This window comes from Mustela lutreola, chromosome 14 (genome assembly GCF_030435805.1).
Source record: "Mustela lutreola isolate mMusLut2 chromosome 14, mMusLut2.pri, whole genome shotgun sequence".
NCBI classification, from domain to species: Eukaryota; Metazoa; Chordata; class Mammalia; order Carnivora; family Mustelidae; genus Mustela; species Mustela lutreola.
This window is the reverse complement of record NC_081303.1, coordinates 38321779-38336399: the sequence shown is the minus strand read 5'-3', so window position 1 is coordinate 38336399 and position 14621 is coordinate 38321779. Positions and strand designations below refer to the sequence as shown.

Sequence of the window (14621 nt, the reverse complement as noted above, 5' to 3'; positions counted from 1 at the left end):
AGCCACAGACACCACCCTGACATCCCATCATACCCGTAACAGCCTGGACACAACCAATATGTTCAGGGACAAAGGCTCATGGGTCACCTAGTCTGCTCATTGGGAGTAAGAGACACGACCATACAGCCTGACACACAGGTGGGGCCAGAGGTGGGTGCCTCATTAGGAACCCCATTTCCAAAATCTGAAATTAAGGGAGAAGAGTTAAAGGCTGAGTGCTCATCTGGTCACAACGCACTGTTTCCTTCACTCGACTTTTGAGCAAGATAGCAAAGGAGTAGGAGACCTAAATATTGTTGGGTCCAGATAGATAGTTCAGCTAGATAGTTATTAAACCGTTTGGAACAGCGACAAACTCAAGAGGAAAGAGAAGAAAAGAAGAGCTGCAATTCTAGGAACAGAAAAGCGACTACTCTCCAGGAGGTAGGACGTGCAGAGAAGTGAATCCGAGGTGATAAATAGGAAGAGACACCGTGGGGGAAGGGGCCAGCTCTCAGCAAGTGGTAGAGCAGCAGAGCACAAAATCGGAACTTTTAGAAGTCTGCTCCACTGGGGGACGTGGCTCCAGGGGCTAAGCAGGGGTGGAGCCCTCCTAGGCACAGTGTGGTCTCAGGACCCTCCAGGTGACAGGAAGACCTGGGGTTCCTGAGTGTGGCAGAACTGCCAGGTATCAGAGTAGGGAAGCCGGTGGCAGAGATGGAGCTGAGGAGGGGCTCTCAGCTCAGGGTTACCTTAAGCCATAATTCAAGGCACAGTCAGGGCAATGCTCTTCAAGCAGGGACCCCACAGTGGCAGATTCAGGGACCCCACAGTGGCAGATTCAGGGAGATCCCGTGCCACTCCTTCTGGAAATCCAGAAGGAGTGGCACGGGAGCGCACAGCAGAAATCTGCTGGGTTTGGAGACTCCAAACAGGACTGTGTGCCAGAGATAGAAATGCTTGGTCACAGGCCAGGTGAGCTTGGAGTGCAGCTGGAGACCAGGGAGACAGGAGGGACTAACTGCCTTTCTCTGAGGGCACACTGAGGAGGTGACCCCCAGCTCTCAGCTCCTCCAGGACCGGAGATTGGGAGGCTGCCATTTTCATTCCTGTCCTTCAAAGCTGCATGGAAAGCGTTCAGGGAACAAAAGCCCCCAAGAGCAAACCCGAGTAGATTACTTAGCCCAGCGCCTGGCAAGGGCAGTGCAATTCCTTTTGGGGCAAAGACATTTGAGAATCACTACAGCAGACCCCTCCCACAGAAAATCAGCAAGAACATCCAGCCAAAACAAAGTTCACTGATCAATGAACTGCAAACTCCAGAGCTAGGGGAAAGCAAAACATAGAACTCATGGCTTTTTTTCTCATGATTCTTTAGTCTTTCAAAGTTAAATTTTGTAAACTTTATTTTTTTCTTATTCAATTTTTTTATTTTTCCTCTTTCCTATTTTAACCTTTTAAAACTATTTTATCAGTACTTTTTAGAAAATCTTTTTAAATTTTCATTGTTATAGTCATATTCTATCCCTTCATTGCATTTAACCATATTTTTTGTATATATACAGGTTATCCTTTCTTTAAGATTTTGGAATACAATGTCTTCTAACAGATCAAAATATACTCTAAATCTAATGCATAGCTTTGTTCTAGTCTCCAGCCTGATCATGCTCTTTCCTCTTTTTTTTTTTCTTTTTCAACCAACTTCTTATTTTATCAATTCCTTTTTTAGAATCTTTTTTAAATTTTTCATCTTTATACTCATATTCCATCCCTTCATTGTGTTTACCCTTATAAATATATAAATATATAAATTTTTTTCTTTAAAAAATTTGGGGAATCAGTTCCTTCTAACAGACCAAGATACACCCAAAATCAAAACCAAGTGTGTGACTCTATTCTAGTCACCAGTGTGTGTGTGTGTGTGTGTGTGTTGGTACTACCTCTTGTGCTTTTTTTAAAAGGGGAGGTTTTGTTGTTGTTGATCTTGTTGTTTTATCCACATAAGAATAGATGAATGACAGAACAAAATACTAAAAGGGTAGCGATGACCCCAGAAAAACATACACTAAGCAAATCAGAAGAGACCAGAAATGGGGGGAGTTTTTCTTCTTCTGTCCAATGCCCACGGTCCCCATCCAGCCTCAGGGACATCACTGCCATGTGGAGAACAGGACGCCTGGCCACAGGGGGCTTGTCCGCAGGAGGGAAGCTATGGGCGCCGGGCGCCGGGCACGAGGGAGGCCTCCCTGCAGATGGTCCATGGGTCCCCCTGCAGGACTGGCCTGCCTCACTCCTTCACCCCAAGGTGGCAAACAACAAATAGGTTTGTCTTTCGGGGAGATAACATTAGCCTCAATGTTACCATTTTACTAAATAAATCATTTTAAATTAATGACGCTGTACTCTGGAAAGAACTGGCTCTGGTTGACTTTCCCTTTCCCACTGATTCTCTCACTGGCAGACATCATCAGTCCTGCAGATCAAGCATCGTGGGTACACTGGTTGCAGACACGCCAGTGTCCCTGGCCAAGGCAGGTACTGGGAGCCTGAGGGCATCAGAGACGGAGGACACCACGGCTGTGCAGCTCAGCCTCCATCCCTTTGATGTCTCACAGGATGTGGCTGAGAAGGGCCTCCTCCCTGGGGGCTTCATCCTCTGCCCTTTGGCTCCCTGGGAAATCCATTCATTAACACGTCAACTGCTTTCCTCACAACTCAAGAGTCTCAAAGAACCTCCAGAAACCCCCTCAGGGAAGGGGACAGGGGAGCAGACCTCTGGGGCCAGGACCGTGCATGGGGGACCAGACTAGCGAGAACCATCCCAGGAGTGTGGGGCATGGACCACGCACACGAGCAAACAGACACGGGTTCGCGTTCTGCCTTGGCCACTTGTGATGGCCTGAACGTCTGTGTCCAAATCCCTACGTGAAAGCCTGAGCCCAGTGCGATGGTCTCAGGAGGGGGCTTCAGTGGGAAGTGACCAGGCCCCACGTGAACGTGCACCTCCTGTGGTGGGATCAGTGCCCTTGCAAAGGGTCCCCAGAGCCCCCTCTCTTTTTTCTACACCAGGAGGGCACACGGGGAGGCTGTCTGCCTCCAGGAAGGGTCTTAGCCCAGGACCAGCCCCTCTGCACCGGACCTCGGACTTCCAGCCCCTAGATCTGGGAGAAATCAGTGTCTGTTGTTTACAAGCTCATCCACTCCGGCTGGTGCTCAGTGCAGCAGCCGGAGCTGAGACTGCCCTCCCGCCTCTGAACCTCACTGTCCTCAGCAGCGGCGCGTGCAGTGTGAACAGCCAGACGGCGACGGAGCCTTTGCTGCGCGCTATCTGAACACGTGGGTCAACTCATTTCATGCCGATCACAACCCTATGAGGTCAGTCCGATAATTATCCCCATTTTCAAGTGAGAACATTTAGGGACAGAAAGGTAAGTGATGACCAGGTGGCCCAAGGTCACAAGCACGCGTGGCAGAGCGGGAAGGATTGATGAAGTGACACATGACACATTTCACAGAAATCCTGGCATTTAGAAAAACTCAGCACAAGGAGCTGTTATTGCTGTTAATTTTGTGCCTTCGTGGGCTGGAGAGGGAAGGCCGAATGGGGTAAGGACTTGAAAACCTCCCCCTGCCCCCGGAAGGGACCCAAGCATGCGTGCTCTGAGACTGGCCTGCCCACGTGGCCCAGGGTGACCACCCACGTAATCTGGGAGCTGCTTCCAGGCACTTTCATTCCCCAAACACAGACCGCTGGGGTCGGAGAGCTGGAAAAAAAGCACCCCCTCACCTGCTCCCTCCAACAAGGAAGCTGAGGCCTGGGGAAGTCACTGACTGGGCAGAGGGGCCTTTCCACCTGAACAGAGCCCTCCCCGCCCCGGGTGGCTCCCACAGATTCTCCCCTCCCCTTGCTTTATTTCTCTTCGCCAACGCACCATCTCACTCACTCGTTTGCTTCCGCTTCTTGTCTGCTTCCCTCAACCAGACGGCAAGCCCACGAAGACTGATATCCATGGCGGTGTTGGCCTCTGGGCCTCCAAGGCGAGGAAGTGCCTGACACTTTGCTGTAGCTTGGAAGTCAGCGTTGACTGAGGGAGTCTCCAGCCTACAGGGTGAGCCCCTCATGAGTCCGTCCCCGGGTCCACACTGGGCTCTGTGGACAAAGCACTGGCAACAGCAGACCCCACCTGGCAGCTATTCCTGCACTTATGGACGTCCCCAGAGCCTGGCCACCTGCACCGGGATCTCAGCCGCCTGGCATCTGGGTCTGTGGGAATAATCCCCCCTCTGTGGCATCTGCCCCAGTAGGCAGAGCACCTCATCCCCCCCAACCCAAGGCTGCCTGGGAGAGCCAGGTCTGCCCCACCAGCCCATTAGGACACTGGCTTGGGGTCTACTTTCTCACCAGCCACAAGGATCCTCATGTCCCATGGGGAAGGAAACCAGCCTGAACAGCAGTTTCCCTATTTGTGGGGCAAGAATCCCCACAGCAAGGATCTGCCGTCCACTCAGCAGACGCTGACTTCTTGGGCCACAAGTGCTGAAGAGAGGCCCAGTCTTCCTTCCTCAAAAGGGCAGAAAGCAGCCCACCCACGTCCCTCCTTGGAGGGCTGGAGCTGCTCCGTCCCGGAGGACCCCAGAGGTCCCCCCCAAGGAGCTCTCTTGGAGCTCCTCCTCCAAGAGATCCCCCCCACCTTCGACCTCAGCAGCTCCAGCCCGTCTTTTCCCAAAACTTCTCTCCTAAAGCATGAGAAGCAGGGCCCTCCCCAATGTTGCACATCATCAGAGAAAAGCAAGAACCATTGGGACCAGACTTTATTTGACTTCAGTCCCTCCACTGGGCTCCAGGGTCAGCTTACACGTGACTGCGGGTGGGACAGGCCAGGACCTCCAGGGACACAGATAGGCGGGGAGGATGGGAACAACCAATGACTGACATCCGGGGCTCCTTGCTTGCGGAATTGTGCAGAAGGGGAAAAAGACAGGAGGGCTGGTGTGGACTGTCGCCGATGTCCACACACCCGGGTCAGACCAACACGCAACATAGCCCCTGCAAAAGGACCCCAGTGTGAGCTCCGTGCTCCTCTGGGAGCTGGCATGACTGTACCAGAGACACTCTCCCGCCTGGTGGTGTGACCTGTGATGACTCCATGCTCCCCTGAGCACCTTGGAGCCCTTAACTCAGTCCCAACTCCATGAGCCCTCTCAACAGGTGGCTTAGGAAAGGCTCAGACTCAAGAGGGGCTTCCCACCAACAGGTATGTGCGTGTGCATCAGTGTGCGAGCATGTGTGTGTATACACACAATGTCAGGGTCGACACCGAGGTCTGGGTACCTGCCAGTACACCTTCAGGAAGATTTCCCCCACATCATTGGAAAGAGGTCACCGACATTTCTGCTGGGTTTGGATCACCTTCTCTCCGTTCACCTAAGACATCCGTTCCTGGAAGTCAGGCGTTGAATTGCACCCACCACCCATATTTCCATTCCGATCAGCGAGGAATGGAATCCCAGCGTGATCTAAAATGAAAGTGTAGCTTTATCTTCAAGATAATAAGGGATGTATGTGTTGGGAAGACCATGGGACAATCCCATTTCTTCCCACAGTTGCCACCCGAGAAGGCACGCTAGAGCCACGTGGAAATAACACAGGTCACTGAGCGAGCCACACTCGGCACCTATGACAATCCAGAATCCAAGTCTCATCAGCAAGTCGTTCCCCAGATCCCCAGCCACCTATCTCAGCCAGGGAGAGCCAGACTGCACTGCTCTGGTCCTCATCCAGCAGCCTGAATAGTTCTAGAACTCCAGAGAAGGAAGGAAATTAGTCTTCAGGACTACAGAGAGCTGCCTCTGTCCAGCATCCCGCCGCAAGCCCCCTTCCCTGACCCCACAACCCCCACGTGGCTGCAGAGACTCTGGAAAGTTCCATGTGGCATCCCTCTGCCCCAGGGGACAAGCTCACCGTCTCCACCCTCCGAGGCTCCAGAACTTCATTCTTTCCATGGGGCCGGGGGAGGCAGGAGCGGTGGACAGATTGCTGTCACCACTTGGTGGGCAAGCTACTCCCTCCCCTTACTCTCTAGCGGCCCTGCCTTTTCCCGCTAGGACCACCCCCACCCCCAGTGAGGAGACTCCCTCCCTGAACAGGACGCCTTCACGTGCACCCACGGCCCGAGGTGGCAGAAGCCCAGACAGCCCTCCTGGGAGCTGACATGGGCTCTGCACGTGACCTCCAAACAGATACAAAGACATTCTCCCTCTGGCCCTTTGCTTTTGCTGTTCCTTCCACCTAGAATGTTCTAGCCTCCCCCAGCCCTTCCAAACACTCTCACACATCCTTCAGTGTAAATCAGAGTTGAACTGGGCCGGAGAAGACAAATGGGTTTATCACCTGTGGTAAGTCTAAACTGGTGGTGGTAGCTGTAGGGGGGACCGTGTTGCTGCAGGGGACAGACCAGAGGTGGAGGGGGAGGGCAGGGCTGGAAGAGGGGAGGGGCAGCCCCCTCACCTGTGAAATGGGGATAACCAGTTCCTTACTGCGAGGGCAGCACTTGCAGCCACCAGCTCCACTAGCGCAGGGGGCCCTCTCGTCCTCTCCCTCCCCTCTTGCGGGAAAAGTCCAGGAGTCATTAAATCAGGGAAAGGAAAAAGACTGCAACATGCAAAGGATACATCCATCAAGCTGATGGGATAATGTGACTTCTGAGCACAGCACTTGGTACCGGGTACGTTCCTAGAGGACCGCTAATTCTGTAGGGGTGAGCCCCCACACCTCGTCCTCAGAATGCTCTCACGTGGTCAGGACTACCAGCATCCCCATTTTGTACACGAGGACACGGAGGCCCAGACAGGCTGAATAATTTGCGAGCAGCAGGGGCAGAGCCGGGGTCTAAAGGCAGGCCGTCCGAGGACAGCGCTGACACACTCCTCGCTCACCCCAGTTGGAGCTGGCCTCCATCTCACCCGGCCCACACCTGGGAGCCAAAGACCCTGCAGCCATCCCCTCTTCTCTCACCCCTTCTCAGCAGAAGCCAGGGCTGGAGCAGAGAGCAGAGACCAGCGGGCCAGGGCCCACGCTGTGCTCAGCCCCAGCCTGACGACTCTCCAGGCCCCGAGCTGCCTCCTTCTCCACATCCTGCATCTCAACCCAGTCCCGGCCCTCCTTCCACCAGTGGGAAGCCTCCAGCAGCCCGTGCTCACCCATGTCCCCGTCCCCACCCTTACCCCAGTCCCTGTCCCCATCCCCATCCCCATCCTAGTCCCCACCCTCGTCCCCATCCCCATCCTGGGCCACACAAGAAGCCAGGCCCTGGGAGTCAGAGCTAGGGCTCCAATGTGCACTGTCCCACAGCATCAACCTGGTACTTTCGTGGGGCGATGCCACTGGTCGAGTGACCCTCTGCCCGGCTTTTCCTCCAAAGACTCCCCAACACCTTCCTGCAGCGTCAGCCCCACACTCCGCATCCCTGCTGGACACCTCCAGGGCCAGGGTTCACAGGCCCCTTCTCCTCCACATCTGCACCCACTGAGCTCCTGACTCCCTCACCCCCCTTGCCCCTACTTGGCATGACTCAGGCTCCCACGAACTTTCTGGAAAGCGCCAAGGAAGAACTTACCTTTGGAAAAGGCCTCATTCAGAGGCATCCTGAGCTCATGGACACCGATCTCAGAATCCTAGAAAGAGGAACCCAAACGCAAGTCATGCCAGGTCCTGGCAAATTTCCACGGTGTGAGGCTGATGTGGACCAGACAGCATGTGCAAGGGCCCTGGGGAATCTTTAGAAACTCTAGTTCTTAGCTTCCCTGGGCTTCCCCATGGCCCGGTGAGAATGTGGTGATGGGCGGGACCAGGAGCCACATGCCTGCTGCCGAGGGTCATCACATCCTCAGAATCACGTGGCCTCCTTCATGGAGCAAGGACCTGTAGTTTTGTAAACTTGTGAACACCATACACATGCACAGTGGAACATGTCTTCCCATGTGATGTGATTCCTGTGGGTTCACAGCCACCAAGCTAACGCGGTCTTGCCCAAAACACCCGCTCCTCCCCTCGGCATTTCACGTGGGAGCCCCCCAAACTGGGTGTGGAGGTGTTGGGGAAGATTTCTCAAGTGTGCCAGAAGGAAGGTTTGCCATTTAACCCTCAGATGGGGACACACCTCGGGCAAGACACACAAGGCGCAGAGAAGGGCACGGGGGCTGGTGTCTGGTTCCAAGTGACCGTGTGATGTCAACCGTGTCTCTTCCCCTGTGACCTGTGTTTTCATCCTTTGTACCAGTGGCCTCACCACCTGAGCCCTGGCAAGCCACCAGGAGCAACAAGGGGAGGGTTCTGCAGAGCCCCCCGGGCACCCACATGAAGACCTCAGGACCCTCTGCACAGCATCCGGACCAAGCAAGCTGCCCCCCTTGCCTGTGGGAAAGAGCCTGTGTTCAGACCTTGGCCTGACCTTCTGGAGGCCGCGTGTGGCCGTCTGCTAAACCACAGTGAGGACCCCGCAGGGCAGGGGAGGGGGGACAGGTGCCTGATGGCGGACGCGGAGACAGGCTCTTTGTTCATTGTACTTGATGTTCTCAATAAAACATGACCCTCGGCAGCCAAGGCAACAGGCTCGTTAGTAAAAACACTGGTTTGAGCATCAAATAAGACAGAAACTGACTCATTTTTGCAGGAGCTCCTTCAATAGGAAAGAACTGGGTGTGCAGTTTCATTTCCTGCAAAAGGATCCTGACATGCTTTCTTCGATTCCATTTTCTACCCCGAACTTCACCAGGGTGGACAGTATTGTTTTTCCTCTTCTGTTAAGGACCAAACGATTGTGCCCCCAAATCCCTGTGTGGGAGCCTAAGGCCAGTGCGATGGTCTCAGGAAGGGGGGTCAGCGGGAGGTGACCAAGCCCCAAGTGAGAGTGGAACTCCCATGGTGGGATCAGTACCCTTGCAAAGGGGCCTCAGAGCCCCCTTACCCGTCTCTGCATCAGGAGGGCACACGGGAAGGCTGTCTGCTGCCAGGAAGGGGCTCAGCCCAGAACCAGACCACTTGCACCAGAGCTGGGATGTCCAGGCCTGCTGTTTAGAGGTCCGTCCACAGTGCTCGGTGCAGCAGCCAGAGCTGAGACACAAGCCAAGGCCCTGGGGTACAACCCAGTACCCTCCAGAGAGCAGTGCACACGCTCTACTTACGTGTGACCCCCACAGACCTGGAATTGTGATAAACCCAAGTCCTCACACAGCATGGGGCTGACAGGGGCAGGGGTACCGTGTGCCCAAGCACTGCTGGCACCGGACCTGCCCTGAAGCCTGCAGCTGAGGGCAGGTGAGTGGCAGCTGGCATAAGGGAGCTGCCTTCTCCCACCTCAGAAGCATATTGATTTAGGGATGTCTGGCCACCCTGCTTCTGGATTTCCTGCTTTCCCGAGAGTCCGTCAATGCAGCAAGAGACGCGACCTTGGGACCATCGCTGTCCCCACAGGGCAGAGAGAGACCAGAGCTAAGACAGGAGGAGGCCCCTCGCCCTTCATGCCCAAGGGGATGCCAGGGGACAGAGGTTGAAGCGGCCTGAGGTCTTCGCCACCTCCTGCCTGTGGGGGAGGGTGTGGTGGCCCCATTCATCTTCCCCGCAAGCTTCCCCAGAAGGCTCCCAAGCTGGCCGTCCTCCTGGTGCACCTTGCTGGGGTGCAGCTGGCGGGAAGCACAGAGCAGAGTTAGCAGGGGATCACTGGGAAAATGAGGATCTCTCGTCCACCACTCCCTGTTCGTATCGCACACACCCACTCCTGCCGGCGTTGGCTCCCTGGGGCGGGGAGGGGGGGGTGGCCTTCCCTCTCTGGTGTGGGGAGGCAATCCCACCAGCCCTGAGTTTCCAGCTTCAACCTGGAATTGCTTCAGAGAAGGACAGAACTGACAGCAGAGAATCACTGTCCTGGCCTGGGGGCCACTTCAGAGACACCCCAGAGACCCTCCGGGAGTCTGTGAACCCTAGACTGTGAACCCTAGAAACCACATGAACATGCTGAGTAGTGCTGATGCATGTTTTCTTAGTGTTCTTCAGACTCTCAAATAGCCACAGGATTTGAAAGTAATTGGGTCACAGCCTAGCGGATGCAGCAGAAGTCAGAGCCAGAAGACGGAGGTTGGACACTGGAGGAACCACACAGCAGATGCTGCCCAGGCTCCGGGGACCCTCCCTCAGTCTGTGGTTAAATAAGGGGTCTGCTCCGTGGCGTCTCTTCCAGAAGCAAACGCCAGCTGATAGGGGTCAAAGTCCCAAAGGCCTGGTATACCACAGTGCCAGAACGTCTGTTCTGAGAGATCTCGTACCTGATGTGGTTTTCCAGGCACCACATCCCCCATCTCCCTGGAGCACAAAGAAAGGAGAAAAACAAATACGGTAAATAAACAGTACAGATGATCAAGTTCTTCCAGGAAGCATTTCACTTTTCCGAAGCACTGGCTTCCCACCCAAGACCCTCAGCCACTACTAGCACCAAACCACACAGACTGAATCCTGACCCTTATCCCTCCCTTCCCTCCCAACCCCCAGCCCCACCCCCCACCAGGGATTTGTCACCAGTCAAGAGCTGCCCCCTTCATGGAACCTGAAATGTTTGCCTTGGTGGCCCCACTCTGAGGGATTCTCTCTCACCACTGGAGGACCCAGTTCTGGGAATCCCTATAGACACGGCCTCTGGACAATGAGCCAGCAAGCTCCCAGGTCATGCGTGCAAACACGCACAGGGTGTGTGGTATGATGCACATGTATATGTAGGTGTGCGGTGGGGGAGTATACATGGGTGTGGCATGTGCACTCGTGTGTGCACAGGTTTATCATGTGTGCAGAAGAAGCGGCGCCCCTCTCTGGACCCCACTCACTAGGCCCAGGGGCCGTCCCTACTAGAGGGAGACCCTCTGCCCAGCATTGAACAGTTGGAAGCAAACAGCCTGGGATCCCACAGACCCGCGGGGGGCAGGAAGGGGACACTGAGCAGAAGACCCGTGGGAGCCGGGAGTTTACAGTTCCTGTCTGGGATGCGGCAGCTCTGACCCAGGCCGTGAACCTGCCAGGCCGTGCCGGCACCACGGAGGGACAGGACGCGCACAGGGCCGTGGCCTTCTGTGAGAACACCTTCAGGCAGAAGTCTCCGTCCTGTACTCCCCCGGGGGCAGCTGAAGCCGGCCAGACACCTCCCACGGGCTGGCATGGGTGCTGTAGCACACAGAGGGCTGGCAGCCCAGGAAGAAGTTCTGGCCCAGGGGTGCGTCATACGGTTCTGAAGCTGAGCAAAGCAGAGCAGGGTCAGTGTCCCTCGGAATCATGGACAGTGTCCCCATGGAATCATGGGGGTGGCTGATTTTTAATGCTGGGTGAAGCCCCAGGAGGCTCCGGGTTCTGCTGAGAACGTGCCTGTATCTGGCAGCAGGGGTATTTGGGCACTTCTGGTGTCAGGGCCCATGTGAGGCACCTACCTCCTGATGCCACAGTGGCCGCCCCTTTGCCCCCTCCCAGGTTAAGCAAAGGGAGCGCGGAGCAAGGTCTTGGGAGCTCACAGCGCTCCCCACCGGGAATCTGCCCTCACCAGCCCTCCACTATCAATCGCACAGACCCTTCTCTGCAGAGCAGCCCTGAGCCCCCAGCTCAGACCTGGGGCTGAAGTCCTGCTCCTCAGGCAAGAGCACAGAAGGGCCTGCTCGCCTCTGCCTCTGGGGAACCATTTTGCCCCCTGGCAGGCAGGGGCAGCCCCCAGCTCCGGGCTCTCAGAGGAGGAAGGACGCCCCCTGTGACCTTTGTGTTTGGTAGGGGGAGGGGCTGGTGTGTGACATGGGCTAATTAGTGACCACAGGGCTCCAGGGCTGTCATTACAGTGAGTAACCCTCCCGTGGCTTCCTCAAGTCACCTGTGTTGGAGGGCCTGTGCCAAGAAGCTGCAGGGCTGTGACTTCTCGGTGACCTGGAACACCCACCCCAGAGGGGACAGCGTCCAGCCACAGTCAACAGACCCACTTCAGATCACAGGTCTGCTAAGCAGGGGAGGAAAGTGGAGCCACGTGCCCCTAGCACCTTGGGTCAGGACTCCCCGGGGTTCTCCAGTCAGGTCCTGCTGACCCAGGTCCAAGGGCAGCCTCCACGCTTGGGATTCCACCCGCCCACACACACCTCGCAAACTTCCATATTCTGGGTGGGAGAATGCTAGAAGGGTGGCCAGCAGGGGCCCGGCCAAGGGCTAGGTGTTATGGAGCAATGAAACTATGGAGCCAAGAGCTACGTGTCATTCTCGCCATCCCTGACACAGCAAGGGGGGGGAAATAGGGGTCCCTAGGGGCAGGTACTCGGTGGAGCTGAAGTAGGGAAGTGCCCTCTCTCAGAGTGCGTCAGGAAAGGGGCTCTCCCAGTTACAGCAACGGCCGGGGTGGGGGTGGGGTGCAGGCAGATTAGAGAGCCCTGTTTGGGGGCCCCCGCGTGGAACTGGAGGATACGGAGACAAGAGGGATCCCTCCATCCTTCCTTCCAAAGACACCACAAGGGCAAGGGCCCAGCAACAGTGCGGGGTTGGGCAGGGTCAAAAGCAGGTGGCCCTCAGTGTGAGCCAAGGGCTGGCCTGAGCATCCTGGAGGACGTGTTAGAAGTGCCCACCCCGGTCCCACAGCACCAGGAACTCTGGGGCTGGGCCAGCAGCTTTCACAGCAGCTTTCACAAGCCTGTGACAGCTCACGGGACCCACAGTGATGCATGAAGGACCCCGGAAAGCCCACTGTGCCTGTGTGTGACCTTCCCCTCATACGCAAAGGGGACGTTTCTGATGGGAACCACCACCGCAGACTTGAGACTTGACACCGATTTGGTTTTTAATTTATGTTTCACTGATGAAGATTAGTGATGTTGAATAACTTTTTCTATGTCTGTTGACCACCTGTGTGCCATCATTGGAAATTATCTATTCACATATTCTCCCCATTTTTAAAATTCAAGCTCTATTTTGTTTTTTAGTGTTCCAATATTCATTGTTTATGAAACACACCCAGTTCTCCATGCAATATGTGCCCTCCTTAATACGCACCACCAGGCTCTTTCAAGCCCCCAACCCCCTCCCCTCCAAAACCCTCAGTTTGTTTCTCAGAGGCCACAGTCTCTCATGGTTCATCTCCCCCTCAGTTTTCCCCCAACTCCCTCTCCTCTCTTCCCAATGTACTCTATGTTATTCCTTATGCTCCACAAGTAAGTGAAACCATATGATAATTGACTTTCTCTGCTTGACCTGCTTCACCCAGCATAATCTCCTGCACTTGCGACCATGTTGATACAAAATTTGGGTATTCATTCTTTCTGATGGAGGCATAATATTCCATTGTATATATGAACCATATCTTCTTTATCCATTTGGCTATTGAAGGGCATCTTGCCTCTTTCCACAGTTTGGCGACTGTGGCCATTGTTGCTCTGAACATTGGGATAGAGATGGCCCTTCTTTTCACTACATCTGTATCTTTGGGGTAAATACCCAGTAATGCAATGGCAGGGTCATAGGGAAGTTCTATTTTTAATTTCTAAAAGAATCTCCACACTGTTTTCCAAAGTGTTTGCACCAATTTGCATTCCCATCAACAGTGTAAGAGGGTTTCCCTTTCTCCACATTCTCTCCAACACTTGTTGTTTAGTGTCTTGTTGATTTTGGCCTTTCTAACTGGTATAAGGTGGTATCTCAATGTGGTTTTGATTTGAATCTCCCTAATGGCTAATGATGATGAACATTTTTTTCTTGTGTCCGTTAGTCATTGTAGGTCTTACTTAGAGAATTGTCTATTTGTGTATTCTACCCATTTTTTTTTTACATGATTACCTGTTTTCTATGTGTTGAGTTTGAGGAGTTCTTTATAGATCTTGGATATCAGCCCATTGCCTGTAATGTCATTTGCAAATATCTTCTCCCATTCTGTGGGTTGTCTCTTTGGCTCATTGACTGTTCCCTTTGCTGTGCAGAAGCTTTTGATCTTGATGTAGTCCCAAAAGTTCATTTTCACTTATGTTTCCTTTGTCTTTGGAGACATATCTTGAAAGAAGTTGCTGTAGCCGATGTTGAAGAGGTTACTGCCTATTTTTTCCTCTAGGATTTTGATAGACTCCTGCCTCACATTGAGTTCTTTTATTCATTTTGAGTTTATCTTTGTATGTGGTGTAAGGGAATGGTCAAGCTTCATTCTTCTATACATAGCTGTCCAATTTTCCCAGCACCATTTATTGAAGAGACTGTCTTGTTTCCACTGGATATTTTTTCCTGCTTTGTCAAAGATTAGTTAACCTGGGGTGCCTGGGTGGCTCAGTGGGTTAAAGCCTTTGGTTCAGGTCATGGTCTCAGGTCCTGGGATCGAGCCTGTGTCAGGCTCTCTGCTCAGCAGGGAGCCTGCTTCCCTTCCTCTCTCTCTCTCTCTGCCGGCCTCTCTGCCTGCTTATCATCTCTGTCTGTCAAATAAATAAATAAAATCTTAAAAAAAAAAAAAGGGGGCGCCTGGGTGGCTCAGTGGGTTAAGCCGCTGCCTTCGGCTCAGGTTATGATCTCAGGGTCCTGGGATCGAGTCCCGCATCGGGCTCTCTGCTCGGCAGGGAGCCTGCTTCCCTCTCTCTCTCTCTCTCTCTGCCTGCCTATCCAT

At 54.1% G+C, this 14621-nt stretch overlaps 1 protein-coding gene across 1 annotated transcript in view; it reads right to left on the bottom strand.

The window, feature by feature from the left end:
• Window positions 1-5629: 5629 nt before the first annotated feature.
• Window positions 5630-14621, bottom strand: part of LOC131814452 (calpain-8-like) — an 80426-nt gene continuing 71434 nt past the window's right edge. Inside the window, 6 exon segments of the mRNA XM_059145392.1 lie at window positions 5630-5775; window positions 7596-7653; window positions 9583-9660; window positions 10300-10336; window positions 11079-11127; window positions 11130-11255. Of these exon segments, the coding sequence (XP_059001375.1) occupies window positions 5630-5775; window positions 7596-7653; window positions 9583-9660; window positions 10300-10336; window positions 11079-11127; window positions 11130-11255 (494 nt within the window).